The 26,519-nt window shown below is 41.7% G+C and overlaps 3 protein-coding genes across 4 annotated transcripts in view; 1 reads left to right on the top strand and 2 right to left on the bottom strand.

Moving 5' to 3' along the window:
- The window catches only part of gpm6bb (glycoprotein M6Bb), a 223,063-nt gene that overhangs the window by 118,541 nt on the left and 78,003 nt on the right, over positions 1–26,519 (top strand). The window lies entirely within an intron of this gene.
- Positions 587–18,019, bottom strand: egfl6 (EGF-like-domain, multiple 6). 2 transcript variants are annotated; one of them, XM_052082567.1, is made up of 14 exons: positions 17,843–18,019; positions 10,013–10,300; positions 8,286–8,392; positions 7,102–7,194; positions 6,891–7,010; positions 6,670–6,789; positions 5,560–5,694; positions 5,343–5,465; positions 4,861–4,923; positions 4,265–4,519; positions 2,927–3,001; positions 2,405–2,500; positions 1,845–2,107; positions 587–1,019 (listed from the first exon to the last, which is right to left on the bottom strand). In XM_052082567.1, exons 2-14 carry the CDS (start codon positions 10,084–10,086, stop codon positions 912–914), a joined length of 1,632 nt encoding a protein of 543 aa, XP_051938527.1. In that variant the 5' UTR covers positions 10,087–10,300; positions 17,843–18,019; the 3' UTR covers positions 587–911. The 2 variants fall into 2 exon arrangements, with proteins under 2 accessions (XP_051938527.1, XP_051938528.1); XM_052082568.1 differs by lacking the exons at positions 4,861–4,923; positions 17,843–18,019 and having other exon boundaries at positions 10,013–10,590.
- On the bottom strand, positions 25,336–26,443 carry tmsb4x (thymosin beta 4 X-linked). The gene is made up of 3 exons (XM_052082601.1): positions 26,271–26,443; positions 25,697–25,807; positions 25,336–25,630 (listed from the first exon to the last, which is right to left on the bottom strand). Exons 1-3 carry the CDS (start codon positions 26,377–26,379, stop codon positions 25,605–25,607), a joined length of 246 nt encoding a protein of 81 aa, XP_051938561.1. The 5' UTR covers positions 26,380–26,443; the 3' UTR covers positions 25,336–25,604.

Below are 26,519 nucleotides of genomic sequence, written 5' to 3' on the forward strand. Positions count from 1 at the left end.
ATTGAATCCGGTTAAGACCATCAGGTCACACATTGTTACATGGGTTAGGCAGAGCCACGCTTCTGTGTGAGGGCATTCAAGACAGTTTAAGAGTTCGAACCATTATGGACAGATTAGACATTCTTTCGCATCTGACAGAAAAGAGCTCATGGCCGTGTCTCAATCTTTCTGGCATTCATGAAACCGTTCAGTTTAAAAAATACTTCAGCAGGTAACTGTTATTATAATATTGTGATCATTGAACATAAAAGGACCAGAACTTTTCAGAGCAATTTGTAATTTTCTAACTTGTGTCAAAATGTGAGTATAGCAGCCTCACTTCACTTCTACCCGAAGAAAACCCACACAGGCAAGGGGAGAACATGCAAACTCCACACAGGAAGGCCGCAGCCGGAATCGAACCCTGCACGTCTGTACTGTGTGGCGGGCAAACCAGTCGTTGGATGTGCTAACCAGTAGTCATTCACCGCGCCGCTCGCATATGGTCAATTGCATTCAATTGGTAGACAATTCCTTCGTGGTATTAAACTGTGATGATGCCCACTGTAATGCATTGTATTCACAGTACAGCCACAACAGACAGAGATATAAAACAAGAGATTTAATGTAAAACTACAGAGAGATGAGAAAGCAGAATTTACAGCAGTAATCCACAGATAGTTTTGATAAAATCATACAAAGTAGCCTAACTATTGATGTCACACCAAGTTTCAAATTACACAACAAAAATATTCTTAAAGCAATCTATTATACATAATGACTGAACTTGACCATCAAGTGTTGGCCTTTCAGTATTTTAAGATTTTTATAAAAAAATCAGGCCATCCAATTTCAGCTAATATGCAATCACTGACTCTTAGAATGTCTTAATGTCTTTGAAAGATTGTCGATATGACTGATACATTTGATTCCTAAAAGATCGGAGAGTCATCTTCTTGACACGGTCCCGAGGTCAACACAACATTGTCCAGCCCGATCTCCCCTCCAACGTGTCTCCCACGCTGAGCTTCAAAGATGATCTATAAGGCAAGGCAAAGCAACTTCTTTTATTTCGTACCGTACACAAAGCAACTCAATGTGCTTCACACAACAAAAAGCACAACGTCAAAACATATTTACAAACACAACAGTTGAAGATATTCAAAGGCGAAGTACCGTAAAAAGAAGTACCTGATTAAAATGATAAAAAAATGTACTTTGACAACATTTAAACACATTTACAAACAAAAGATTTAAAGACAGTTAAAAGCAAATGCTAGAAATAAAAAGCGCCCTGAAATTACTGTACAAGCAGACCTTATAGTGAATAATGATTTAAAAAAAATGCTTACAATACCTTCATCGAAGGAATGTGGGGGGAAAAAAGCATAGTTTTTAACCTGAATTTAGATCAATTGAACTGCTGTCATTTCGGAAAACTGCTAAATATACCTACAGTGTATGTGGCATCTGAATAGCCATGATAGCTAACATTAGCATTTTGAAGCATTTGACTCAAGGGTAACAGAGTATACAGACTGAACAAAAGGGGTCCAAGGACTGACCCTTGAGGGACACCAGATGTCACATTAAGCGCTGCACTCAGATCTAATACGACTAGCAACAACAACACCTTCCCAGCATCAGTGTTCAATCTTGTTCTGGTTTACTAAATTGTTTAATCTGTTAAGGTTTGATAAGAGTCGTGCGTAAAATTTTGAGGATTTATGAGACATTCAAAACATTCATTGGTATCATCTGTAGTAGTACATTGTGTTACGAATTTTTATTCTTTGTCTGAAAAAATCTTTTTTCGCAATTGTATGTAGTATTGAAATGATATACATCATCACCAAATGACTCACTGATTGTGGTGCTTCCTCTTTCCAGGCCACAGTGAGGAGCTCCGTCTGCCATTCCTGATTCCTGCTGTGGCTTTGCTCCCAAACCGGGTAAGCGTTGTTATCCAGCAGCACCTTGAGCGTGCCCACGTTATGACCCACCACACGATAGCTAAAGGTCAGGCAGAAGCTGCCCTGTGTGGTTCGATCACTGAGCAGCAATTTGAGCTTAGCCACGTCCTCCTCCTCCCCAAGTAGACCACTCATAGACATGTAGTACTCAGCCCCTGAAAAAACAGCTCAATATTCATATAGTTGCAAGTATTTGCCAATGAACAAATTGAATGTAGTGTCTGCTTGTATATATGTTTAAATTGGGCTATACAGCATGTTTGTTGCGGTTTTGCTGCTCCAAAATAGTCATCTTTAAATTTTGTATTACCTCAAGTTTGCTTCACATAAGTTGTAATAAACAGAACCAAGGTCAAGGTTATACCAAAACGGCCTCCCATTAAATAGACTTGGTAACTACTGTAGTAGTAATCTTCGACCATTATTTGTGAAAATAAGACATTTGTCATTACCTCTTCCATGATAAGCTACGCTCCAGTCCATGTCATCAGTCTTGTCTTGGACCCACTCACATGCTCCCTGATCAAAGTTGCAGTCCATGATAAACTCTAGTGCCAAGAAAGAAAAGTTGTCATCATTAATAGTTGTCATCATCCAATTTGTCAAAACTCATGATGTAATGATATAAAAGAGGGGTTGTCAATCAATGCACACATTTTAAAGTCTCACAAAATTGACATACTGTATTTTTGTCTTTCATGTATCTCTTGTTGTATTTCTGTTTTATATTTAAGAGTAATTATTTCCACATCTGTACAACAGTTCGTATATATAATATTTATAATGATGGAAAATATTTGCTCAGATAGGCTCCAGCACTCCCGTGACCCCTGGGAAGGATAAGCAGCTCAAATAGTGTTTTTTTTTTTTTTTTGCATGGTTAGCATGAACAAGGGCAGTATAGTGGACTGATCGTTAATGTGAAATAATTACGTTAAACTCCAATGTATGCAATAAAAGTGTCATTTTTATACCTTCCTGAGGTGGCGCTGTTTCAAACTGTTTGACCTCTCTGGCTGGACCAAAAACGGATTCAAAGTCCTCTGATGCTACATTGAGAGAGAACAAATATGAATGAGTATTCTTGTATTGTGGTCCCAGTTATATAAAAAAAGGCTGAACATGATACATGCAAAAATGGTCGATGACTTTATCACAACACATCTATCTGGCTTGAACATCTGACGCCATCTGACACTGTCTTTCAACCAGCAGGCTTGTACCTGCCCTGCTGTCACTTGTGTCCTGAGTGGCGAGGAACTACGACTTTAGGATGCAGCCCCCAAGCATTTAAGGGCTCTTGTAGCAAACCGCCCCTGAAGGCAGGCGGCTTTAGACATTTAGACAAGTGACAGCCGGGCTTATTGAACCTGAACACCCTGAAGTGGTCGAGCGCAGTGAAAGATCTCCAGTGCTGACGACAGACCTTCCTACTAAGAGTCTCTCTGCTTGAACGACAGCTGTTTTGGGGAAAGCGTCATAAAAGGCTTCTTAACCTTCTCCCAGGGTATGGGAAACTGATCCAGGACGAGTGTTATCCCTCAGCTCTCACTTGCCAAGAGTTACAAAAAAAAATAAATCTTTCCAGTAGGTGATGGATGCCTTAAGGCCTGTCTCTTGCTATGCGATGTCTTTCACAGACTGTTTCCCTAAAGATTACAGGTGAAATGCGACCTAAAGTAAAATGCAAACATACCATTTACAGACCGCACTGTCCACCATTTTTTTGTTTTTGTTTTATAGACGGCCCGATTTCTTGACAGCATGAACCAATCATCTTGCATTGTCACATCAGAATTCTACCGGTTTCATTGGTTGATGACAAGACATCAACAAAATCAACAAAGCACTTTCTAAGAAATCAAATATTTTGATTGAATTTCCTTGACACATTCCTTGCGAAGAAGAATGAATGTGGTTCTGGAAGAAAAAGGAACAAGACTTGTCTCCTTGGTCTGAGATCTGAGGCGTGGCATTTTGAATTGTATCTGAATGATTCCGGGCGTGCTACCGAAGGCATTTTAGGATTTCAGGGTACAGTACTATGATTCAATGACGATAAGAGCATTGTTGGAATGTGCTGCGCTCCGGTGGTCGTGTGGTCTTTCACTCTGAAGGTTTTGGTTTCAATCTTGAGCCGTTATGACCATCTCAAAGTGTTGTTGAGCAAGGTACCAAACCCGGAGTGGCTCTTGATGCTGCATCACTCGTAGTTGAATGAGAGACAGTGTCAACGTGCTTAGAGTACCTTGAAGGTAACGCGATACAAATGGATTTCTCGTTACCATTTACACAGAGCTGAAACCACTTACTGAAAACATCTCCTCTTGGATTAAGCTGGTTGTCTTCCTCCTCTTCTTCTTCTTCCTCTTCTTCTTCCTCAGGAAACTCATCCACTGGTGTCTCCACAGTTGGATTGCCCGTGTGGATCTCTCCAGCATAGTCAAATGACTGCTGGTGTGTTCTTGGGGGCGGGGTCACAACTGGTTCAGGAATAATGTTTTTGATTCCCTCATTGTCCAGTTTACCGCCCAGATTTTCCGGCCTTTCTTCGGAGTCTGGTATGGCTATAGGCAAAGACAAAAACCAAATTAGGCGCGTGGGACTTCAAACTGACAGTGATTCACTCGATGTTATGCATCAGCGCATCTTCTGAATACCTCGCGTATTACTATTAACAAAAAGGCAAGACTGCATATATTTACAATGACTAACATGCAACTGAACCGTCATGCAGCAGTTTACAGGCCTGATTTCAAACATGATGTGCTGTGAGACGACATGACCAGCCACGAGCAAAGTCAAGAAGACGACTTGTTGGAAAGAGTCGAGAAAGCAGGCGGTTAATGGAGTTGCCGGGCAGGGAGGTAGCAGCGAAAGCAGCGTCTCAAATTCCACACAGTCTCACCATTTAGGACATGATCTGCCCTGGCTTTGTTTCCATTCCATGACCTCTGATAAAACGGCTTGACTACAAGAAATAAAAGCACCTTTATTTCAATCAAGACCCTCTGTCTGATGGTCGATATCACTTTACTGTACGTAAGCATCACCTGAACGAAGGCTAATGAGTCTTGCCATTTTTCTTCAAGTGCCAAACACTAAGATATTTACTGAAGTGTGCTGACAATCTCCGGCTCACTCCTTCCAACATCTGCAAAATCTTACTGGCTCCGAGTGCAGGAAATCAGTCTCGGACAGACTGGTTATATGTTAATACTCAAACTAAAACTATGCAGCCGTAGAATGTCTGTCGGTCCAGCAGAGTGTCAGAAATAGACGGACATATGTTGTTGAACACTTTGCATGAAGATTTAGGACATATCAAATGAAACCCTTGAGACTAGTTGCTTTGTAACTCCGTCTAGGATATCATGTCTGGGAACTCACCGGAGCACTCAAAGCCATTGCCTCGGAAGCCAGACTTGCACTTGCACTTGTATGATCCTTGAGTGTTCAGACAGACAGCTTGACGGCTGCACTTGTTGGTGCTGGATGCACACTCGTCAAGGTCTGGAAATTGGGGGAAAAAAAACAAGCCTTTTGTACCTTTAGGATCATAAATAAACACAGAGGTGAGTCCTGAGTGATTTTAGGGATACCTTACCCACACAGTCATATTTTCCATCGACATATTTCAGATCAAATCCATCCCGGCACTTGCAGAAATAGCTGCCGAACGTGTTCACACATTGCCTGTTATATGGACACAGGTTGCTTCCAGTCGCACATTCGTCAATATCTGCGGGGAAATCAAGCACATGATGCCAAGTCACGAGACCAATCGTAACAGTTACATCCCCGGGAATATCAACTGCATGTTAAAAATGGCTTCCTCCTCTTAATTTTGATGCGGATGCACTGCGACTTCTAAAAATCATGGGCCGAGTCAGCCAGCTGCAGCAAAATCTAATGCCGTGGAAGTCACATTTCTCATCTTTGTCTGCTCTATTTCATGATTGCGCAATGCCAGAAAATTGCACAATGAGAAATGTGACCTCCAACCTGGACTGCTCATCACCTGACTTTATGGAGATGAACAACCACACTGATGTCATACGGACTGACATCCTATCCATAGCTCGTTGAAGCAGTCAGACATGTTTTTCGTGCGTACGTTTGACTAGAACATTTTAACCTTGTCAGCTCTGAATAGGATAACATGGAGCATGAGTGCGTGCACATGTTCATAAATAATGCTAGTAACTGCTGGTTTAACTAAAGCCAGCGAGACAACTATTTTGCCTTTAGGTGAGGCCCTCTTTGTCCAGATGCCTCCCGTTATGAGTGCTTGTAAATGTCAGCAATGGCAAATAGGCTGAAATATGAAGATATACAGCATTTTTGAAATGATTGTTGGCTCACTCAGGTATCTGAAAGGCCTCCAACTCCTTTGTCTCTGTCCCTATGTTTTAGTAGTACCCTCACCAAATTGTCTCTGTTTCAGCCCATAACGTGCTTTGGAACTACAAACCTAATTGCCTCCCTCTGATTTACCTGCCAAGCATGCAATAGCCGCATAAAGGAATCTTGATAGTTGTCGACTTTGCAGAACCCCCCCCAATCCTCAACAAATTGGAATCAAGCCACGGTCAATTCCTTCCCCTCTTTGCATCCCGAGTTTCTTTTCCGACCGCTTACTGTCTTTAATTGCACCATATGTTAGACAAATGTACTTGTGCAACAGTTTCTTTGAAAGTCACTTTTTTTCCCTCACCTACGCAAGTCCTCTCATCTGCTGCCAGCTGCAGTCCCACAGAGGGGCAGAGGCAGCGAGTCTCGTCCTGAACTTCCTCGCAGCCATACTGACAATGAGCGAGCGAACAGGTCCTGGAATCTAACATGCATTTTCAGCAACACACACACACACAAAAAAAAATCCTTGATCAAAATCTTACACATTATTATTTACAAAGACAGTTGTTAGGAGAGACTCACTGCCACAAGATCCATCAGTCATCAAGGTGTATCCGTTGAGGCAGTAACATTTGTAACTGCCATGGGTGTTCATGCAGCGATGTTCACACGGACGAGGGATCAAGCCACATTCGTTCAAGTCTTCAAAGAAGGAAAAAGTATATTTTCCCATTTCGTCAACTGGAAGCAGCGCTTTTCAATCCAAAAGTTATAACCGAGAATGCATATTCACCCTGGTTGCATGTTTTTCCAGTGTATCCCAGGAAGCACTTGCATTTGTTGGGTCCAACGCATTCGCCGTGCTTGCAGCCTGGCTCACACTGAGCTGGAAAAAACACATTTAGTAGAAAGAAGCAGATCATTCTTAGTAGTCAGCTTCAGAAAACGGGTGAGCTGTGATTGGTCGTTAGCTGAGGCCTGAGCAAATGTGATGTCATTCTCAGTTGATAGAACGTGGCAAAATGGCCGCCCCCTGAGACGGCTAAAACCGGGTAGATTCTGCTGCTGAACTCATATTCCACAAACGTATTATTAAATCAGAATATTGCGACTCGTGGAGGCGCATAGAACATATTATTGTAGAGAAAATTTGGGGTTGACTTCCCCTTTAAGAAACTGCACTTCATACTTGTGTGTATGATGGACAACAATGATATATAAGTCTTGGAGATTTGAACTTAAATAGTTTGTCTGAGGATTTTTATTGGAGTTTAGAGATGGCCTGGCTATCACTTGATCCATATGGACTTCGACACAGAGTTGGTGCAAACTTGCAACAGAAGATACTGCATTCATGTGATTTTGGAATACAGAACCTAGCGATGTGGAACATTGCAGCGAGTGTGTGTGCTTTCACACAATGACGAGGCATCCCATGGTTAGATAATTAGAAGCTCGACAACGTCAGTGGCGGCATCTGGTGTGCGTATAAAATACTGGAAAACAGATGGGATCAACTTGGTTTCCTCCATTCTCTGGCAGTGCCGTTGAGTGACTCGGAAAAGAGAATGATGGCTTTTACATGGTACAAGGTTCTTTTTGTGGTTTGATGTGGTTGAGGTTAAGTTCTTCCATACCAAATTCCTAATCCAAACCCTTGCTTGATCACAAAGGCACAATCGCACTTTGTTCATAGACTGGTCTTTACCAGATGGTCCCCCAAAGTGGAAAGTATCCAGTTGTGCAAAATTTCTCGACGCAATGTATGATTCTGTTTGATGTGGATTTTGTAAGATTCAGGAAGAGCAAAGGCAACACCGCCCAATCCACTTTTTATTATGATTAGAAGATCGGTATCAGATATGAAGACAAGACACAATGATAATTCGATATCCCATTATTTGTATTATTTATTTTATTTTTTTAAATGAATGAATAATGAATTTTAATGAATCAGTCAACCTTGACCTTTCTTACCCTCACACTGGCCTCTGCGATTTTTCTTCCAGCCGTAGCAACACTCCAGCCTCCTGCCATAGCGACACACACCTGGTTGGTTTCCAGTAGAAACTTGTCTGAGCTGCCTTTGGAGAAGAACAGAGAGGTTCAAGGTAAGACGTGTAATCTTATTGTCCGACCAATATTTATTGCTCACATGGAGAGTTTGCATTTGTTGCTTGGAGCAAAATGTTCTCTTGACATTGAAACACGTGTAGCTTGGTGGTCCGTGTATGCATGTCCAACGGAGAAAAAAAAGGGAAGAAAAGAAGGATACCAACACATCCATAGTCGAACAAATTGGCAGATTTTTTTTTCATGCTAATTATAGCAGTGGTATGAAAACAATGTCAAACCTCCTTCAATGCTTCCTTCGGCCATAAAAGTGTGATTCCCCAAAGAGCAACAGTCAGTTGACAGGATGTTGAAAATCACCCTAATCAGACTCTTCCTGCTTCCTGCACCTTGACACCTAACGCAACACCTAATTACCTCCACCGAGCACAGAGCGCAACGGTTGTGTTTGAATATTTGAACTTTACAAGCCAAACTAGATTTTGTGCGAAGCTCGGGTTTTTCAGAAATGACATTGATTAAAGTGACCAGCTGATGATTGTATTTGTTCCTGCCAGCGACAGTATGACAGGTGGTACAGGTTCCGCCTCGGTGGCCGGAGGTATAAATGCACTCGACTGAGTGCCGTTTTGTTGTCAGTTTGTTGGAGTGGTTGCACGATTACACATAAAATATACGACGGAACTGAAATTCATGGCGCCTGCCATGAAATATTGTCGAGGATCTTGGTCAAGCTGTTGATACAGGAGATTATTTTCACTTTTGCCATTTCGAGCCACTTAAAAAACATTTTATGATGCCAAGGCAAGCCATCAATGGGACCCTCCGCAGCATGCCAAATAAAAGGGCATCCTGGACATCCGTTTGCAACTTCTCGTCATCCTCCATGAGCTAAGAGCTTGGATCTTAACTGACAAACAGATAGATGAAACAAACTCGAGTAATGCGCGCCATGATTTTATGGTCTTGGCGGAGGTCTGTACGCTCCAATGAGCGATATTCTAGTCTAGACTGTTTTTTGGGCCGGCATCTTCCTCCGTTTCTGTCCTGGCATCAGCATGCATCCCATTTAGATAACGTACAGCGCAAAGAGGTGACATTACATGGGTATATTTAGAACCTGAAGTAAATGAAGCCTTTTTACACAGAGATTCAACATTTTAGGAATCCATAATGAGATGAGTCGCCATGTTTTTACATCCATCAGGCTCAGTTTTGGGGTGCCGGCAGCGACCCCCTAAAAGGGGTCTCGGCTCCGGCGGAACTTGAGGAATCCGAGACAGGAGTTAAATCAACCAAAATAGCCCACGGGAGAGTGACAGGTGCTCTTTAGGTATTAACGCCCGTTGCCCCATTTAACCGACAGTTGGAACAGTGAAACGTGCCATTATGTTGATTATATAGCATGAGAGTTAAATGAATGCTGTTAAAAAAAAACAAGAAAAAACACATTGAATCCACAAATCGTCACTGTCCTGTGAAAAACACGTTTGTCCACTTTTGTCATTTAAAAAAAATACACTAATGGGATGTCTGAAACGCAGGTACTCCATTCATGTGAAAATGGCAAAAATGGACCTACGTGTTTTTCTCAGGACAGCGACGAAACGCTTATAATGGTTGCAACTCACCTATGTGCTTCTGCGTCTTGAGATGAAATGTGGAGCAGGAACAAAAGCGCACTGACAACAGTGGTTGGATTCATCGCTGGAAGTTCTTTTCCTCCACACTGGCTTTTGTGTTATGGTTAAGACGTTCTCTGAGTTGCTCCCGCAGATCTTAAGCTTTTCTATTTGCACAATGTACGCTGTGTTGCATTTACTTCCACAACAAGAACTCCTCCAGGGAAGAAAAAAAAGAAGCTCTTTCTCTTCAAAGCTGCAGCCCCACTCAGTGTCTCATTATTTGCTCTTTCCTCTCTGGAAATAAAGAAGTGAGAAGGACTAGGTTGGTTGTGAAGTAGGGGTGGGTTTGTAAGCGGGGTGGGGATTATGTCTCCTCACTGAAACCCAATACACCTACCACATGGAATTCCTACTGCAGGTCTACAAAAAAAGGTGAAAGCAAGTCAAATTGATCCAGTTTTTATCTTGCATGTGAGAATGTTACATGCATTTGCCTGACCTGTGTTTGCGCTCGATAATGTCATGAGCTGTAGCAGTTAATTTTTGAAATGCAACCTCACACACACACACACACACACGCACACACACACACACACACACACACACACACACACACACACTGGCGTCAGTACTAAAAGTGTTGAATGGGCTCTCACATGTCAACATCTGGTCCTCTCTAACCTCAGAGATGGATGGCTTTAAGCTTTGATGGTGATTTGGTGACCAACTTCAATCATCATAGTGGTTGTAAACCACATAATCATGTTAAATAGGATATTGCAATTGTTTCATAGCCAACAATGTCTGTTTAACTTACACTGGATCTCTGATAGTTTTACAGCATTAAAACCTCTTTCCTTGTAGTGAGGGTGTGTGTTTGTGTGCGCGTCTCTTTCTCTCTCTCTCTCTCTCTCTCTCTCTCTCTCCCCCTTTTATATATATATGTATATATATACACTGTATATATGCCATTTTGGTGACCAAAAGTACACAATGTTTTAGAGTAGTTAAAAGCAGGTCTAAGTTGTGGCACAGGTGGGGTAACACAATTTTGAATTGATTGAGGCAGAGTTACATACACATACAAAGAGGAGATTATTGACGTTAAAATATCTGAATTTATGAATCTACTTTTGAAAGTGTACCTAATGTTGTGGCCACCAAGAGCATTTGTGCACAACTGTCACGTGCATATGATCAATCAGCCTCACTTGAAATGGAAGAGAAAACCGCGTTGCAGAAATAATTAAAATAAATAAATTATTTAGCCTCTCACAAGAATACAAATTATTGGCAAGTCGATATCTCAGTCTGACACACACATACACACACATTTGACCATGCGTGGCAGGTTAATCGCACTCTAAATTGTCCCTAGATATAATCGTGAGCGCTGATGGTCATTGGTCTATGTGGGGCCCTGTGATTGTCTGGCAACCAGTTCAGGGTGTCCCCCGCCTAATGCCCGAAGACGGCTGAGATAGGCTCTTGCACGCACGCAACCCTTGTGAGGATAAGCGGATTAGAAAATGGATGGATGGATTACATTATACACTAATTATTTTTCAAATAGAAATAAATTATCTCAAATATTTACTGAGACATTGATGAATGATCAGCTTCATTGATGTAATCTATTTACAGTAATTTTGGCACACCATTTTTTAAAATATAAATACATTTTTCATCATCGACTCTCACCAAATTGAAAATTTTGAGGAATTTGAACATCCAAGATAAAAAAAAACTGTCAAGATGAAAGTATCAAACCACTCATTTGTGAAGGGTTTTTTCCCTTTCTTTTAACAAATGAATAGAACATGGGCGATAGTATTTAAACATCGCCATGAATATAAATTGTGGCGATCGTGGATATTTGGTTGCAAGGAAGCAATTCAAGGTCATGTGAAAAATCTCTGTAGTGTAGCTGAAGTGGTCATTTGGGCTTTTGTGGCTTGGTCCACAATACCTCAAGTGTGGCCCCAGTGTGATTTAAAGGCTGCTAAAAGACATCTGGACCCCGAATTTCAAGTTCACGTCAATGGTAACTCGGAGTGGTAAAGCTGTCGAATCCATCAGAAACCTCCCTTTTTTTAGCAACTGCTGATATTTCACTTAGTTTTAATGATAAATATTAAAAGTAGTCTTTATATTTTGACACGGTCGAACAAAAATGTATTGATTATGATATAGTACTGTAAGCTCTTTCCTTACTATAGCATTAAAAGTGTGAGTAGCCATTTTGAAACTTGATGATGAATGAAGCAAAAATGTTCCGATTTGTGAGTATCCAACTTGTTTGCTTATTATGCTTTTGCTTTGAGCACCTTTATTGCAAAAGTAATTTTTAACCACTAGGGGGAGACAAGTGCCAACATTCAAGAAAGGAACCAGTCGTTGCCCAGAGTAAAGGTTGCAATGTTTTGTCATATGGGTTACAGACTTTGGCAAAAATAATCCTAAATTATTACACTGGCGCTTAGTTGATCTGTTATAGCATTTGTATTTATTTATTGTATTTATTATGTAAATATGGCTTGATGCGATGATATATTTCATCTGGTGTTGCAGTTGTATTTCTTGACAGGGAACTTGTGGTTAGCCCCACTTCACTTTCTTTGCGTATCGTCTCTTTCCAGTGAAAAGCAGGTGGCTCTATCACGGCAACAAAAACGTGTCGACGCTATACTTTTCAATCAATTTGGTTCGAGTCATTTGCTGAATTGCAAGGCGAGGCGGCCATCGATTGTGTGCTGTTTCCGAATAGGTTTTTAAAAGTGTTCAATACCAAAGCATCTAATATGTAACATAGCTCATATTCATGTCTGTGTCTTTGAAAATGCAAGTTGCCAATACAGTAATGTCGTAGCCTTGTTTAACCCAAGCATTGCACAGTGGGCAACCCCAACCCTAAAACTCATTCAGACAATTGCAAGTGACACGGAGTGTTCAAACAATTAGTTGTAATTTGATCACGCAACACGCAAAGAAAGGCGTTCTTGGACTCGCCGCCTCCCAGTCAACACGGAGACGTGCACTCATCCACTCAGAGTGATCAAGAGCGAGGCTTTTACTATAAAAGGAGACACATGACAGTTGATGGGTGACTTTGTAATGCGCGAACGCAACCACATCCTGCCCGCACCAGCAAGAAATGACATACACAGTCTGCAAGGCCGACTGAAATAAGAGTGAGCTAATAAAATATACTTGGAGGTTATCTACTTTCAGCTTCATGGAGGCTGAAGGCATGTAATAGTATGCGTCATCTTTTTTCTTCCATCCCGAGTGTGAAAAGTTACCTTTGGATCAGTTTGTTCGTCAATTTGTCATTAACCAACATAGTTAGTAGTTTGATAGTGAGTTGGTGAGTGAACAAGTCTTTATTCCATCCATCCATCCATCCATCCATCCATCCATCCATCCATCCATCATCTACCGCTTATCCGGGGCCGGGTCGCGGGGGCAACAGCTTTAGCAGGGAAGCCCAGACTTCCCTCTCCCTAGCTACTTCTTCCAGCTCTCCCCGGGGGATCCCGAGACGTTCCCAGGCCAGCTGGGTGACATAGTCTCTCCAGCGTGTCCTGGGTCTTCCTCGGGGTCTCCTCCCGGTGGGACATGCCCGGAACACCTCACCAGGGAGGTGCTCAGGAGGCATCCGAATCAAGTGCCCAAGCCACCTCATCTGGCTCCTCTTGACGTGAAGGAGAAGTGGCTCGACTTTGAGCCCCTCCCAGATGACCGAGCTTCTCACCTTATCTCTAAGGGAGAGCCCGGACACCCTGCGGAGAAAACTCATTTCGGCCGCTTGTAACCGGGATCTCGTTCTTTCGGTCACGACCCATAGCTCGTGCCCATAGATGAGGGTTGGAACGTAGATCGACCGGTAAATTGAGAGCTTCGCCCTTTGGCTCAGCTCCTTCTTCACCACGACAGACCGATACAACGTCCGCATCACAGCAGACGCTGCACCGATCCGCCTGTCGATCTCCCACTCCCTCCTGCCCCCACTCGTGAACAAGACCCCAAGATACTTGAACTCCTCCACTTGGGGCAAGATCTCCTCCCCGACCCGGAGGGGGCACTCCACCCTTTTCCGACTGAGGACCATGGTTTCAGATTTGGAGGGGGGCCCCGGTGCACCAGAGGGGGGCCCCGGTGACCCGCGTCCGGTCAAGGGAAACCTTGGTCCATATATTTTTCTCATCATAAGGGGGCTTTGAGCCGTGCTTTGTCTGGCCCCTCACCTAGAACCTGTTTGCCATGGGTGACCCTGCCAGGGGCATAAAGCCCCAGACAACTTAGCTCCTAGGATCATTGGGACACACAAACCCCTCCACCCCGGTAAGGTGACGACTCACGGAGGCTTTATTTATATTTTTTAAACCTCTCAGGGACAGCTGTTACTACAGTGGACAGTTTTTCGTGTTATCAGGTTACCGGTTATCATTATTGGTGCATGAAGGGGTTAATCAAACAAGTAAGAGGGGGCAGGTTTAGCATTGTTCTGCTTCAACAGAGGCTAAACTTCTTGTTTACTTGAATGTGTAGTTTTGCGCAATAGTGAATTTGGCTCTTCTATCATGTTTGTATTTCTAGAGGGCTCAAGTGATGAGGGCTCAAATGACATGAAACTGCAAACATTCCTGTTAACACATCTGGGTTCGAATTCAGGCCTTCCTTTGTGAAGTTTACATGCTCTCCCTTGTAGTTTGATTCTTTTGTGCAGGATTGTAAAAAATATGGTGACAATTCCGAGCTCATCACTTATCACCTAACAGGTCTTTGGTCTCTCATCCTGTTATTCAAGTTGTTGTTTAGATCGGCTGCACACAATGACAGTGTGCCTTTAAGTGGCTTGAAACCAGTGCGATTAGCGAACCCCCAAACCACCTTGGGGTATAGTCAGATGCCAACAACCCCCCTCTAAACTTTACCCGTGTGACGGCATAAGCGCACTCTTTGTTTTGTCCTCAGCTTGACGTCTTCCGCCTCTCCTCCTCGTGTTACGAATACAGCAGCAAACACAGTGCACCACAGGGGGGGTGAAGGCTTCATGATGAAGTCCTCTACCACTCCTGGGGCTTCATGAGTGACTCACCATTGTTGTTATTGTTTTGTATGGGATTTCCTGGTCTAAAATATGATAGTGTCACATTAATTTTGTCTCAGATGTCAAGTGGTAACACTTTTTTCCCTTCTTTTAGTGATGTTAGTGGAATGCTGACCTGCTATCACGTTACAAAACAAGAACAAATGTACTTTGGTGAAGTGACTATCACTTCCTGCTTTGCACTTCCTGCCACAACATGACACAGTGGAAGCTTAAAATCTGAATGCCCCAATTTTCACATAATATACAGTAGAATATTACCCGAATTAAGTTTCAGAAATTACACAAACATTTTAAGCAAATCTCATTGTACCTCACTAGAGCTCACGTCATCAATTGCAAAGGATTCACTCTGTGTGTGTGTTTAGATTTTTCTGCTGGCAACACTTATTCAATTCATTCGTCATCATTACCACTTATCTTCATTAGGGTCATGTATCACTGGACGTTTTCCCCAGATGACTTTGCGTGAGAGCCGCAGTGCACCCTGGTCTAATTGTCACTCATTCGGAAAGCGCATACAGTCACACAACTATTCTTATTGACATTCAAACCAATTGACAATTTAGAATATAATTCAGCATGCACGTCTGCCTCTCAGTGCAGAGGTGTAGGGTTCAATCCCGGCTCCGACCTTCTTGTGTGGAGTTTGCATGTTCTCCCTGTGCCTGCGTGGGTTTTCTCCGGGGACTCCGGTTTCCTTCTACATTCCAAAAACATGCATTACAGGTTAATGGAGGAATGCAAATTGTCCCTTGGTATATTTGTGAGTGGGAAAGGTTATTCATCTATGTGTCCTCTACGATTGGCTGGCAACCAGCTCAAGGTGTACAGCTGGGATAGGCACCAGCACGCCTGCAAAACCTCGTGAGGATAAGCGGATTTGATAAAGGATGGAAGGATGCATGGAATTATGTTTTCAACATGTTGAAGAAAGCAACCCGAGAAATAGCACACACATACACTTTGCTCACTTTGTTCCAAGGAAAAGGATAACAACACGAGCAACTCAAAACAGTGTTCAGCAAGGATGTTGAGCACAGATAAGACTTGATTGAGGAGAAAGAACAAATTGGCAAAACGGAGCAGCATGATGTCTTTTCCAGACCTGTAAATGGCTTCAGCAGGTGGTCCCAAAATGAGCTGCCTTTGCTTTTCACATAACCCATCCTTTGATATAGCAAGCTGGCAGACAATCGGAAGCCATGAGGACACCAGCATCAACAACCAATGTGACGTGCAAAATACTTGTCAAATTGTAGTGCAATTGCATGAACAAGGATGGCGTTACTATGACGATCAATATATTTGTGAAGAAGCATTTCACCTGTTAAAAATGTCTCCAGGGCCAAAGAAGACACTCAACCGGTTCTCTTGGGCTAAATTACAAGACTGTGTTTCCTGAACCGATGCTCTCTTGCTTCGATGCTCATAAAACATGCACGATTAAACCTGCTCCAACATCAGATTAACTTAATACCTCTATTATTGCTGGAACCGTTGGCTCCTCTGTGTGCCTACTTTGTTTGGTTTTAAGTATGTGGCCATCAACTAAACCTTATGAATATGACAAGAAAAGTTTCATTTCCTGTTTCTAGCTGGGGCTGAGTTTGTTGTTTTTGCTAAACTGAACGTTATTAGTTTTGTATAGTCCGAATTTTTTGATAACTCTTGCACTGGAATTCCATTCCATTGTCCACATAGAACTAATATTGCAGAGTATTTCCAGTTACCGGTATATTAGTGATATTGATTACACATAGTTAGATGGCAGACATCTGAGATTCTCAAGCATTTTGTTTTGGAACAAGACTGGGCGTGCCCATTATTATCCTTCCATCCATTTTGTATACCCATTTTTCTCATAAATTGGGTGAGCTGGAGCCAGGACTCGACTGGCCATATATCTGGCTTAGAGCGGAGATGTACAGTGAGCCGGCGACTTTTGGGGCAGGTGTGAATCTGTCTTTCGAATATGACATGTGATACTTAACAGTTCATGTCAATACATAACTTACTCTCACACCACAGCAAGTAAAACAACATTGCTGAGAAGTCATTGTTGATCATACGATGCGCAGTCATGGGTATACTTGCACACGCATTCACACTTATATTCATACCTAGGGATAATTTTCAGTCTTAAATGAAGCTAAAATTAATGCTTTGGGGAAATTGATAAGGACATTAAACCAAATGACTGAAATAATTACAAAATATCAATGAAACACAAATACATGAGACAAATTGTAAATATTAAACTATGCATAGATTAAATAAAAAACAAACAAGATTCAACTTATTTTTTAATTGTCCAATATTTGCCCTTGTAGGTGACTTTGAACCCAACTATGCATTACACCATCCCCACCCACATGCACACCCACACACACAAAAAAAACGAAACATAAGTTCAAGTATTTGCAAAGCATCATAAAACGCTGTCAACACATGCCTGTGCTCATCAGATTCTTGTTCTTCTTCTATCATGGTCATGCTGAATGCAGACAAGCACATTCTTCAGGCGTTTGGCTTGCACACGCAGAAACTTGTTGCCTCAACTGAGATTACTGAGATCTAGGTTGACATTATGACACAATTTGCAAAATAAGGTCCACTTTCACTGAAATTCAAGCATTCATGACAATGTCAGGTGGAAACTCAAATCAGTGTATTCTTCGTAAATTCATCCCTACTGATAATTTACCCGATGCACTTCTTACATTTCATTGAGCGTTTGAAAAGGCACATCCTGTTTGGCAACACAGCTGTGTGCAACAGGCGAGCGAGTGAGTTGTGACTTGTTCCAAAACAAGCTTGCATCATGACAAGGTCTTACCTATAAAAAGGCGAAAGACATATAAACTACACTTTTTTCCCAAAATGTGGGCCATTGCAGTTAAATGAGGAGTGTTTAAATCCATAAAGGTTCCATTCTGGCGGTGAAAAAACAATTCTGCCCTGTTTAAAAAAAAAAATAATTCACTGTATCAATATAAGAGCTGTTTTAAAAATTCTAACACTGTATGGATCATGAGAAATACTAATAGATTCAACAGTTGGACCTTTGAAGTTAAACAGTCTTTTTACGGGATGATAGTCCACCTTGAGTTTCATCATCTAACTAACTAATATCTCATGTGATCGCCATCCGTTTTTTAAAAAATAAGCGACAAAGCTATAGAAAGATTTACAACGATGTCGACAAAAAATGACAACAATGTATTCGATCCCACATTGTAGCGTCACTGGCAGCATGGATGTGCCCCCAGCATGCTTTGCAGCACTAAGAATGTAAATAGTGTTTATATGCATGGTTTGTGCCATCTATTTCTTCAGTTATTGTTGCAGTTGTTTCGTATTTGCGGGTATTTTATTCCATTTGCTGTTGTAATTTTAGTTTTTAGGTGACACTGTGATTGCACATGACATGCTGGCTAACAACTTGCCAACACCCGTCATTATCTGAGGCATGAAAAATGTGAGCTAGTCCTTCCGCTTACGAAAATAAAGTGCAGTTGTTCCTCACTACCTCGTGAACGCCACAATATGTTCCTTTTGTCTGTTAATCATTTTGCTTTGGTTTCACAGATGCTTTGGTTCGCAAACAGTTTTGGAATGAATTCAGTTAAACAATTGACGTTCCACTGCATACTGTTGCAGTGCATCATCTGCGACCAAAATTCAAACCTTGTGATGTAAATGCTCACATGGTACATACCAAAATGAAAGTCACAATGTGACTGTACATATATCAAGAAATTGATATATGCAGCAAGGCAGTAAGTACAGCAAGAAATAGGCCATTTGAGTTAGCATATAAGCTAACTGCTAGCCTAGCTTGTTGTTCTTTTGGTTGTCCTGTTGTGAGTCCACGATATCTCATCAAGTTATGTTTCATCACGTAGTTTAGAGCATAAGGTTCTCGACTGTTGACGCACAATTTTTGGGTATGCCGTATTTGTCATCTCCAAGTACAGTAAGCACTAAGAAAAATAAGAGTGCGGATCAGTCACAGTTTGATAAATATCGGTGCGACTTGACATATGATTTGATCATGAGGTCAAGGATACTCATTAGAATGTCATTAGGACTCAATGTTTTTCATCCGCGACCAGCCGCATTGCTAATCAGTCACTTCAAGGTTGCTCTCAGGCACGATAAATCACATGGTCAGTTTTGGCTATAGAGGTCACACACTTACAAGCAACCTATGAAAATACACCATGTTCTACAAAGCCTTTTCTTTCCTAAGGGGGAATCACATGATTAAAACTGTCTTGCAATTGCCGTCTTCCTCCTTTTGCACAGAGGGGCGTGATAGTCGTCTCACTTCCTCCTGACTTTCTGTCTGTGATTTGCTTCTTGCTCAAGCTCAAGCTTGAAACACTCTAGTCCTAACATGCACTGCATACTATATGTGGAAGGAGACATTAAGCGGGGTTTGGCTGCCGCGTTCTCAGCTACTGTGCACACCAGGCTGATGCCTCTGTCTAGCTCTCTGCTGAGACGTTGCATGCACATGTCACTTTGAATCACACCACAGCGCATTGCCCCCAGGACACATCTGCCTGATTCATACTTGGATTGCAAAAAAAAAAAAAAAAAAAAAAACCTTCAAGAGCAACTCAAAGAAGCTCAGCTTGTTCGCCTTCAACTAACTCGCAGCTGTGCCTTTCACAATGTTGCGAAATAATTTATTGTCATATTTTAAATTGACACGCTGCAGTTTGTTTTGAACTGAAGTTAGAGAGCTGCAAGAAAACAGTCCCATTTAACTCGAGGTTCATGTTTACTTGTGATGTTTAAATACGCAAGAGTCATGCAGGAAGGGCAGCCCGGCAGCGTAGTGTTTAGCACGGCTGACCTACAGTTCCGAGGTTCAGGGTTTGACTCTCGGTTCCAGCCTCCCTCTGTAGTGTTTGCATGTTTTCTCTGTGCCGCCTTTCTCCAGATACAGCCACTTCCTCCCGCGTTCCATAAGCATCCATGTTAACCATTGGCTCTAGTGTGAATGCTTATCCATATTGTACATGCCATGTGATTGGCTGGCGATTAGTCCAGGTATTGCCCCTCACCCAATGTCATCTGCATATCTTAATCCAGAATGAAATATGAATATGTTAATAAAATAAAAACATTAACAGGGCGGTCCAGTGGTTAGCGTGGCTACATCACAGTGCATAGGTCGTGGGTTCGATCCCGGCTCCGCCCTCCCTGTGTGGAGTTTGCATGTTCTCCCCGTGCCTGCGTGGGTTTTCTCCGGGTACTCTGGTTTCCTCGCACATTCCAAAAACATGCGCGACAGGTTAATGGAACACTTTAAATTGTCCCAAGGTGTGAGAGTGAGCGCGGATGGTTATTCGTCTCTGTGTGACCTGTGATTGGCTGGCAACCGGTTCAGGGTGTCCCCCGCCTACTGCCCGAAGACGGCTGTGATAGGCCCCAACACTCCCCGCGACCCTCGTGAGGATAAAGCTGATCAAAAATGAATGAGTGAATGAAAAACATTAACATTGAGGTATTGAGAAAAGAAAATGTGTCACATTTGACAATAAAGACAAAATGAAGTTCACGGTTCATGAAACAGTGAAACAGTTCTGGGCCCACTGTCAAACTGCCTTTGATAACAAGAGATGACACATAGTAGCTAGTCCGTCTGTGACCAAGTTACGATAAAATCAGGGAAAAAGCAAAACTATGATTAGGCATTAGATCCTTCCAAAACTGAGCTCTGCTAATGCGGTTTGCTCAGGTCCCGTTGATTGCAGGCTCCGGTTTGCTCAGTGAATCATTTCTGCGTTAACTAGATAATGTGTGACCCTGCTGAGAGGGTTGAGTTCAGCCTCAGTTTGTTCCTCTTTGACTTTACACACTGTTTTTTTTTGCTACTTTCCATGAGCTTCCTTTTTTCGTACCACCATGTTTCACTTCATAGAAGCTTTCTTTGGCGACTGACAGAGTTGTTCAGATTTATCCTTGACATGTATAGCATGTGAATGAATAGAAGAAGACAGTTGTCAGACACTTGTGAGCCCCTCAAATGGAAGTTAACTATAGATATAAAAATATTTTCATTTAAACTCATTCAGTACCAGCCAATTCTAGACCAAGTCTGAAAAGACGTTTAAAAACGTCTTTGGGAGTGAATGAGTTCAAAGCAACCATGTATGTCTCTTTGCGGCATTTTGGTAAAGAAAAATATTTTATGTACAGGTATGATTTAGGGGAAAAAACAGCATTTTTATAATACAGATTATGGAGTCTCAAAACATTTGACAACAAGAATATGACAGTGTTCGCTTGAAGATTTGTGGGAACGACGTTCATTGAGACAATGTTGTCATTTCTTCAGACCCGTTTTGCTAGATGTTGTCTTAAATATGTTCCTGTAGGGCAGTGCTCGTCAGCCACTGGGCTTAGTGTGCCGTGAGAGATCATCAGTAAATTATCCAGTTGCACTTGTTTTGTCTTACAATTTGTAGTAATTTCAAACATACCTTTGGGTATTTATCTGTGCTAGCAATGTAGAGCGAAAGGCAGAATAATAACGCTCTTCCATTTGATGACAGAAGCTACAATAAACCTATCTTAGCAACTATTGCCATGCATATATCCATTCCCGTGAGTATATCAGCATTGTGTTTAAAATCAGGCCCTAGGCCCAGGTAATGCTAGCTTTTCATGACAAGCGGCACCTTGCATGATGCAAATAAATACGACTCTAAACCTAGTATGTCAAACATACGGCCCGCGGGCCGGAACCGGACCCCAAGGAGGTTCGATCAGGCCCGCAGGATAATTGAAAAGTGAAGAAATGAATAAAAGACACGGGATGAATATTTTTAATAAGGTGCAATTCGTGGAGTATCCGCTAGGGGGCACACTGTTTTGATCAGAGTAGAAGACAACATTGTTTTGATCAGAGAAGAAGACAACAGCAGCGCAGCCTCAGTCTGTCACCGAGACAGACCCAACACAGCCGACGCTATCAAGGGCATGTGAATACTTTATCCTTTACACATTTAATAGCACTCTCCTTAGTCTGTAAGGTGTAGGCAGGAATTAAATTTATATTTTATATGCACATGTGTAAATGGTTTAAAAATTCCTTTCTCTATAAATCTCGTTTAATCTTAGTGCATTACTATATTTTTCAACACCAATTACTTCTTAATTTTGTGCCTTTGTACAATCAGTGGGATCAGTTGCAATGCATATTTGTGAATGATCAAAGTAAATTGCACATATGTCTAAGGAAATCTAAGGTGCTTCTTGAAATGTTTTGTACAAGATATGTTCATTAAATGTCAACATTTTCCGAATATTCGTGTGCTTCTTTCGACCAAAACAAAGGAAAGACATCTTATTTTGGTTATTAGTAGCAGAGTATGGTATATTTTTAATGGTTCAGCCCACTTGACATCTACCGAGGCCGTATGTGGCCCACAATGTGAAATGAGTTTGACACCCCTGCTCTAAACAATGCGCATATTCAAAAAAGTTAACTTGTACACTTTGTCACACCCACGCACATATGCACGTGTCATTTCAATACTGTATTGCTATTGCAACGCTCGCCTAATATTCATGATAACCATTACCCTGCACAGTAGAAATAAGTAAAACAACTTGAAATAATGCGAACTTATTAATTTGGACATGGAGCGAGGCCCGTGGAAGAAGATCTCAAGCCTCCACTTGTACTGTACTGTACTGTATTGTACAAAGCCATTTTGTTTTGCTGGACACACACAGAGTTGAGTTGGTTTCCATTGGCTTTTAAGATGTTTGGAGACATTTTGTGTTTGTTTTTACTTTTTACTGTTTTTTTATTTTTTACAAGTTGATATGATTCAGCATTTCGGAATGTCTGGTCTCCCTCCAGTCTGTTCCTCCCTTACTTAGTAAGTTCTTATGTTTCACATTACAAGTCAGAAAGGCCCTTGGCTGTTCTCCTTGCTATGCACTTCATTCCTACAAAAGCCACTAAGGCAAGAAGTAGATAGGAACATGCTCCTCTTTTGTCTTTGATTAAGGTAAAACATTTAAAATAGAGAGTTCATATCAAACTCAGTTCCAAGGTTATTATTTGAAGTTCTCGGGAGAGCGGCCTCCAAAGAAATCTTTCATAAAACCCGAAATAAAGCACTAGGAATGTTTCGGTCACACAAAGCCATTGTAGTGACTGGATTGGAGAGCTCCCACCCTCAACTTTTGTGTCTGTCAATCACACAATAGCAGCACAGATTTTTCCCACCACCAGCATGATAATGAAGACAAAGAGGAATTGTTCTTTTCTTGGTGCTGCGCTAAAGACCGACAGAAAGCCTTCGTTGCGGATTATAATCACACTTTCGCAATATGCTGCGGATGTGATTCTTATTTTTTGTCCATGTATAAATTAATTGCGGTGGCATTGCTGTGGAACTCCTCATGTCTCGAACCCTTTGCTCAAGTTTTCCTCTGGATGTGTCTAATTTGATAGAATTGAAAGTCATTCTCTGTTTTCCAATATGTATTTAGATACAGAACAGTGACTCCAATGTGAAATTCATCTGTCTGAATAACATTGTCTTGTCATCCTCATTGTGCTGTTTTGGGGGAGTCATTTCCTCAGTGCGTGTTTGTCTGACTTCCTGTTCTTGTTCCTGTTCTGGCAGTCAGCCCCTAGCTCGCTATTCAAACAGTATAGTTTTGTTGACCAACACTATGTTGTTGCATCTGCTCTGTAGTTCTTATTTTATGCCAGTTGTGAAGTTGAACAGGTGATCTTTGTTGCCTGTGCTATTTAGAACATTGCTGTTTATATCAGATAGGACTGTTGTCTTGCCTCAGTAGCTGGTTGCACATCCCCCAACAAAATGCCTTAACTCGAATAACATTCTTTCGCTGTACCACCCCCTTCCCCCAAACCTGCCAACCAAACAGGGAAAGTTTCTTGCAGTGCGCTGACATGAAACCCACGCCGACTTTTATTTCGATTTGGCAGGATTGCAATGTTGATTATTTCCTCCCTAATATACTGCACGTTTTCCGGATTGTCCAAAACCTATGAGTAGTTCACAATAATATGTATTTAAGGTTATTCCTTATCCAGTCTTGTTTTGATGAATAGTGAACTTTCTACATTTCAGTATTTTAATGTTACAATACAATACAATACAATACATGCTGATTTATATAGCGCTTTCACAACAGCGGCAGCTGTAACAAAGCGCTTTACAAAACAGTTAACATAAAGTAAAATAATAAACACAACACATAACATAAAACACGGACAGTCGTGCAGTCCTAACCACTTTTCCGTTGTTGGTCATGATGGTGGTGCTTGGTTTAAAATCTTTGAGAATCGCTGACCTACCCAATACCCTTGTTTGGCACATCCTTGCAGTTTACAAGAGTCAGCTTGGTGTCTTATGTAAATTAGCTGAGTGGTGAGTTAGTACTGTATAAACATTTCTGTCCACAAGTCACTCAATAGTAAAAGCACACTGTGAAGTTACCTGTGTTGTCTTACGTGGATATGGTTGATTCATTTTCACATTTGTATGCCAATTTCAGAATGTTTCCACTTCTGTGCAGTTTAAAGGTTTTATGATGGTGACAATTTGATCCTGGAATAAGTAGTCCATATATCGCATTAGCCCTTGTGCTAAAAAATGTTTCCTTACTACAAATCCGTGTTTGACGGGTGCTTGAATTTTTTTAATTAAAAGGAATCTAGTTCAACTTTACTGCATTACATGACATTCTTGCAGCTGGAGATCCCAGCTGTGCATACAAGGCAGGAATGGTGAGACCTTTAGCTAAAAATACAATCCCCCCCCCCCCCCCCCAAAAAAAAAAAAAACTTTACCCGTACACTATTGCAATCCAGGACTTATTTTAGATTGAATCCAGTCCTCCCAGGACTAAGGCTGAATGGGAACTTGTGTCAATCCCACAGCAGAGTTCATTGTGAAGGCACAGCTGTTAATAGGCATGTTGGAAATTGCACAATGATCTGATCCACACACATGATGCGGCGGTCATCACTCAGCCTCGAGCAAATTACCCCACCCAGATACACAGTAGGGTAGTTGTAGGTTTGCTTCAAAGCACTTTCACATCATTGTATCAAATGCAATGTACCTTCTTCCAAATCTCATGATTAACCATTCAAGCATGTACATTGTTTTAACCAGCATTTCATCTTATGAAATCCAGACACAACTGACCCTTTATAGATTTTTAATTTCCATATTTAACAAACATGTATTCCAGATTTACAAAAAAATGTGGAAGCATTTCCAGGCATTGCAGTGGGCTTGCACAGTGGAGATGCCTCCACAAAAATACAAGACCGTGGACCCATGTGAACAAGCCATTCTTCACTGTGCCAAAAGGTGATTACAGCCGAGTGATGGGGTGGCGTTTGGCCAGTCATTGCAGGTGGAGTTCAGCCGAAGGGCTTGTGGAATGTACAACACTTGGGCTCGGCCATTACGCTGCCTTCTCCTGCTCGATGGCTGAAAGAGAAACATTTGCTCAATATTGATGCAACACAATTTTCGTGGAAAAAAAGATGTACCCACTCTCTTTTGTTGGCAACGTGTTCTTCTCGCAGGTATCGGTCTTTTTCAGCTTGGTCTTGTCAAAGGTTGTGACTTCCTCGACACTCGGTTTGTCACACATGGTGGCGTATACTAAAAATAAAGTAGTTTCAGTTGCATTATTGAACAAGATGATAATGCAGGGGAAAACAAACTGGAGATTTTGAGAAACTAAGGGAACAAAAAGCATGTGACTGAAGTAAGACGCCGAGTTGAAACGTGCAGATGCGGAACCAACGCCCTTTGTGCGAGCTACATCAAAGCATATACCCGGAGCCCCCGAACTAACTACACAAAGTAATGTACTCAAAAGACGTGCATGTCTCATTTTCTATATGACAAACGTCGACTTCGAACAGGTTGAACATAAGATCAAAGTTGCCTTTATAGCACGCATATAGAAGTAACAGAACGGATGTGGCACCTCATCAACATTCTCAAAAATAAGCGATGAAGTCAACCAAATAATTGCAAAAAGGACCCGTTACGCATAATATCTATCTATATATAGATCTATTGGATATATTCTTTTTTTTTTTTTTAGGTGTGTACTCACCAGCTGTGGCGCGATGTAGCACGTCGAATCTAAGGGTGGGAGAAGTGGCGTACTGGCGTTTACTTCCGTTAGTACCATCTATATACGACGGGTTATGCAAAATAACCATGACGTCACGGCGCAGCTCTCCTTTTTAATGGCATATTGTTGTTAATATTTTAATTATTGACTCAACACTCTCTGTAACCCAATACACACAGCGCGAATCGTTTTTTTTTTAACAGCAGCTGCCATTATTAAATAAAACCA

Source organism: Hippocampus zosterae, chromosome 12 (assembly GCF_025434085.1).
Source record: "Hippocampus zosterae strain Florida chromosome 12, ASM2543408v3, whole genome shotgun sequence".
Classification (NCBI taxonomy): domain Eukaryota; kingdom Metazoa; phylum Chordata; class Actinopteri; order Syngnathiformes; family Syngnathidae; genus Hippocampus; species Hippocampus zosterae.

Excerpts from the sequence above, each read along its gene's own strand:
- tmsb4x (XM_052082601.1), bottom strand. The coding sequence starts at position 26,379 with ATGGTTATTTTGCATAACCCGTCGTATATAGATGGTACTAACGGAAGT. Across the intron at positions 25,808-26,270 it reads GCTACATCGCGCCACAGCTG|TATACGCCACCATGTGTGAC; the intron begins GTGAGTACACAC and ends CTTTATTTTTAG. Across the intron at positions 25,631-25,696 it reads CACGTTGCCAACAAAAGAGA|CCATCGAGCAGGAGAAGGCA; the intron begins GTGGGTACATCT and ends TTTCTCTTTCAG.
- egfl6 (XM_052082567.1), bottom strand. The coding sequence starts at position 10,086 with ATGAATCCAACCACTGTTGTCAGTGCGCTTTTGTTCCTGCTCCACATT. Across the intron at positions 7,195-8,285 it reads TCGCAGAGGCCAGTGTGAGG|CTCAGTGTGAGCCAGGCTGC; the intron begins GTAAGAAAGGTC and ends TGTTTTTTCCAG. Across the intron at positions 4,924-5,342 it reads CAATGGCTTTGAGTGCTCCG|TCAAGCCGTTTTATCAGAGG; the intron begins GTGAGTTCCCAG and ends TATTTCTTGTAG.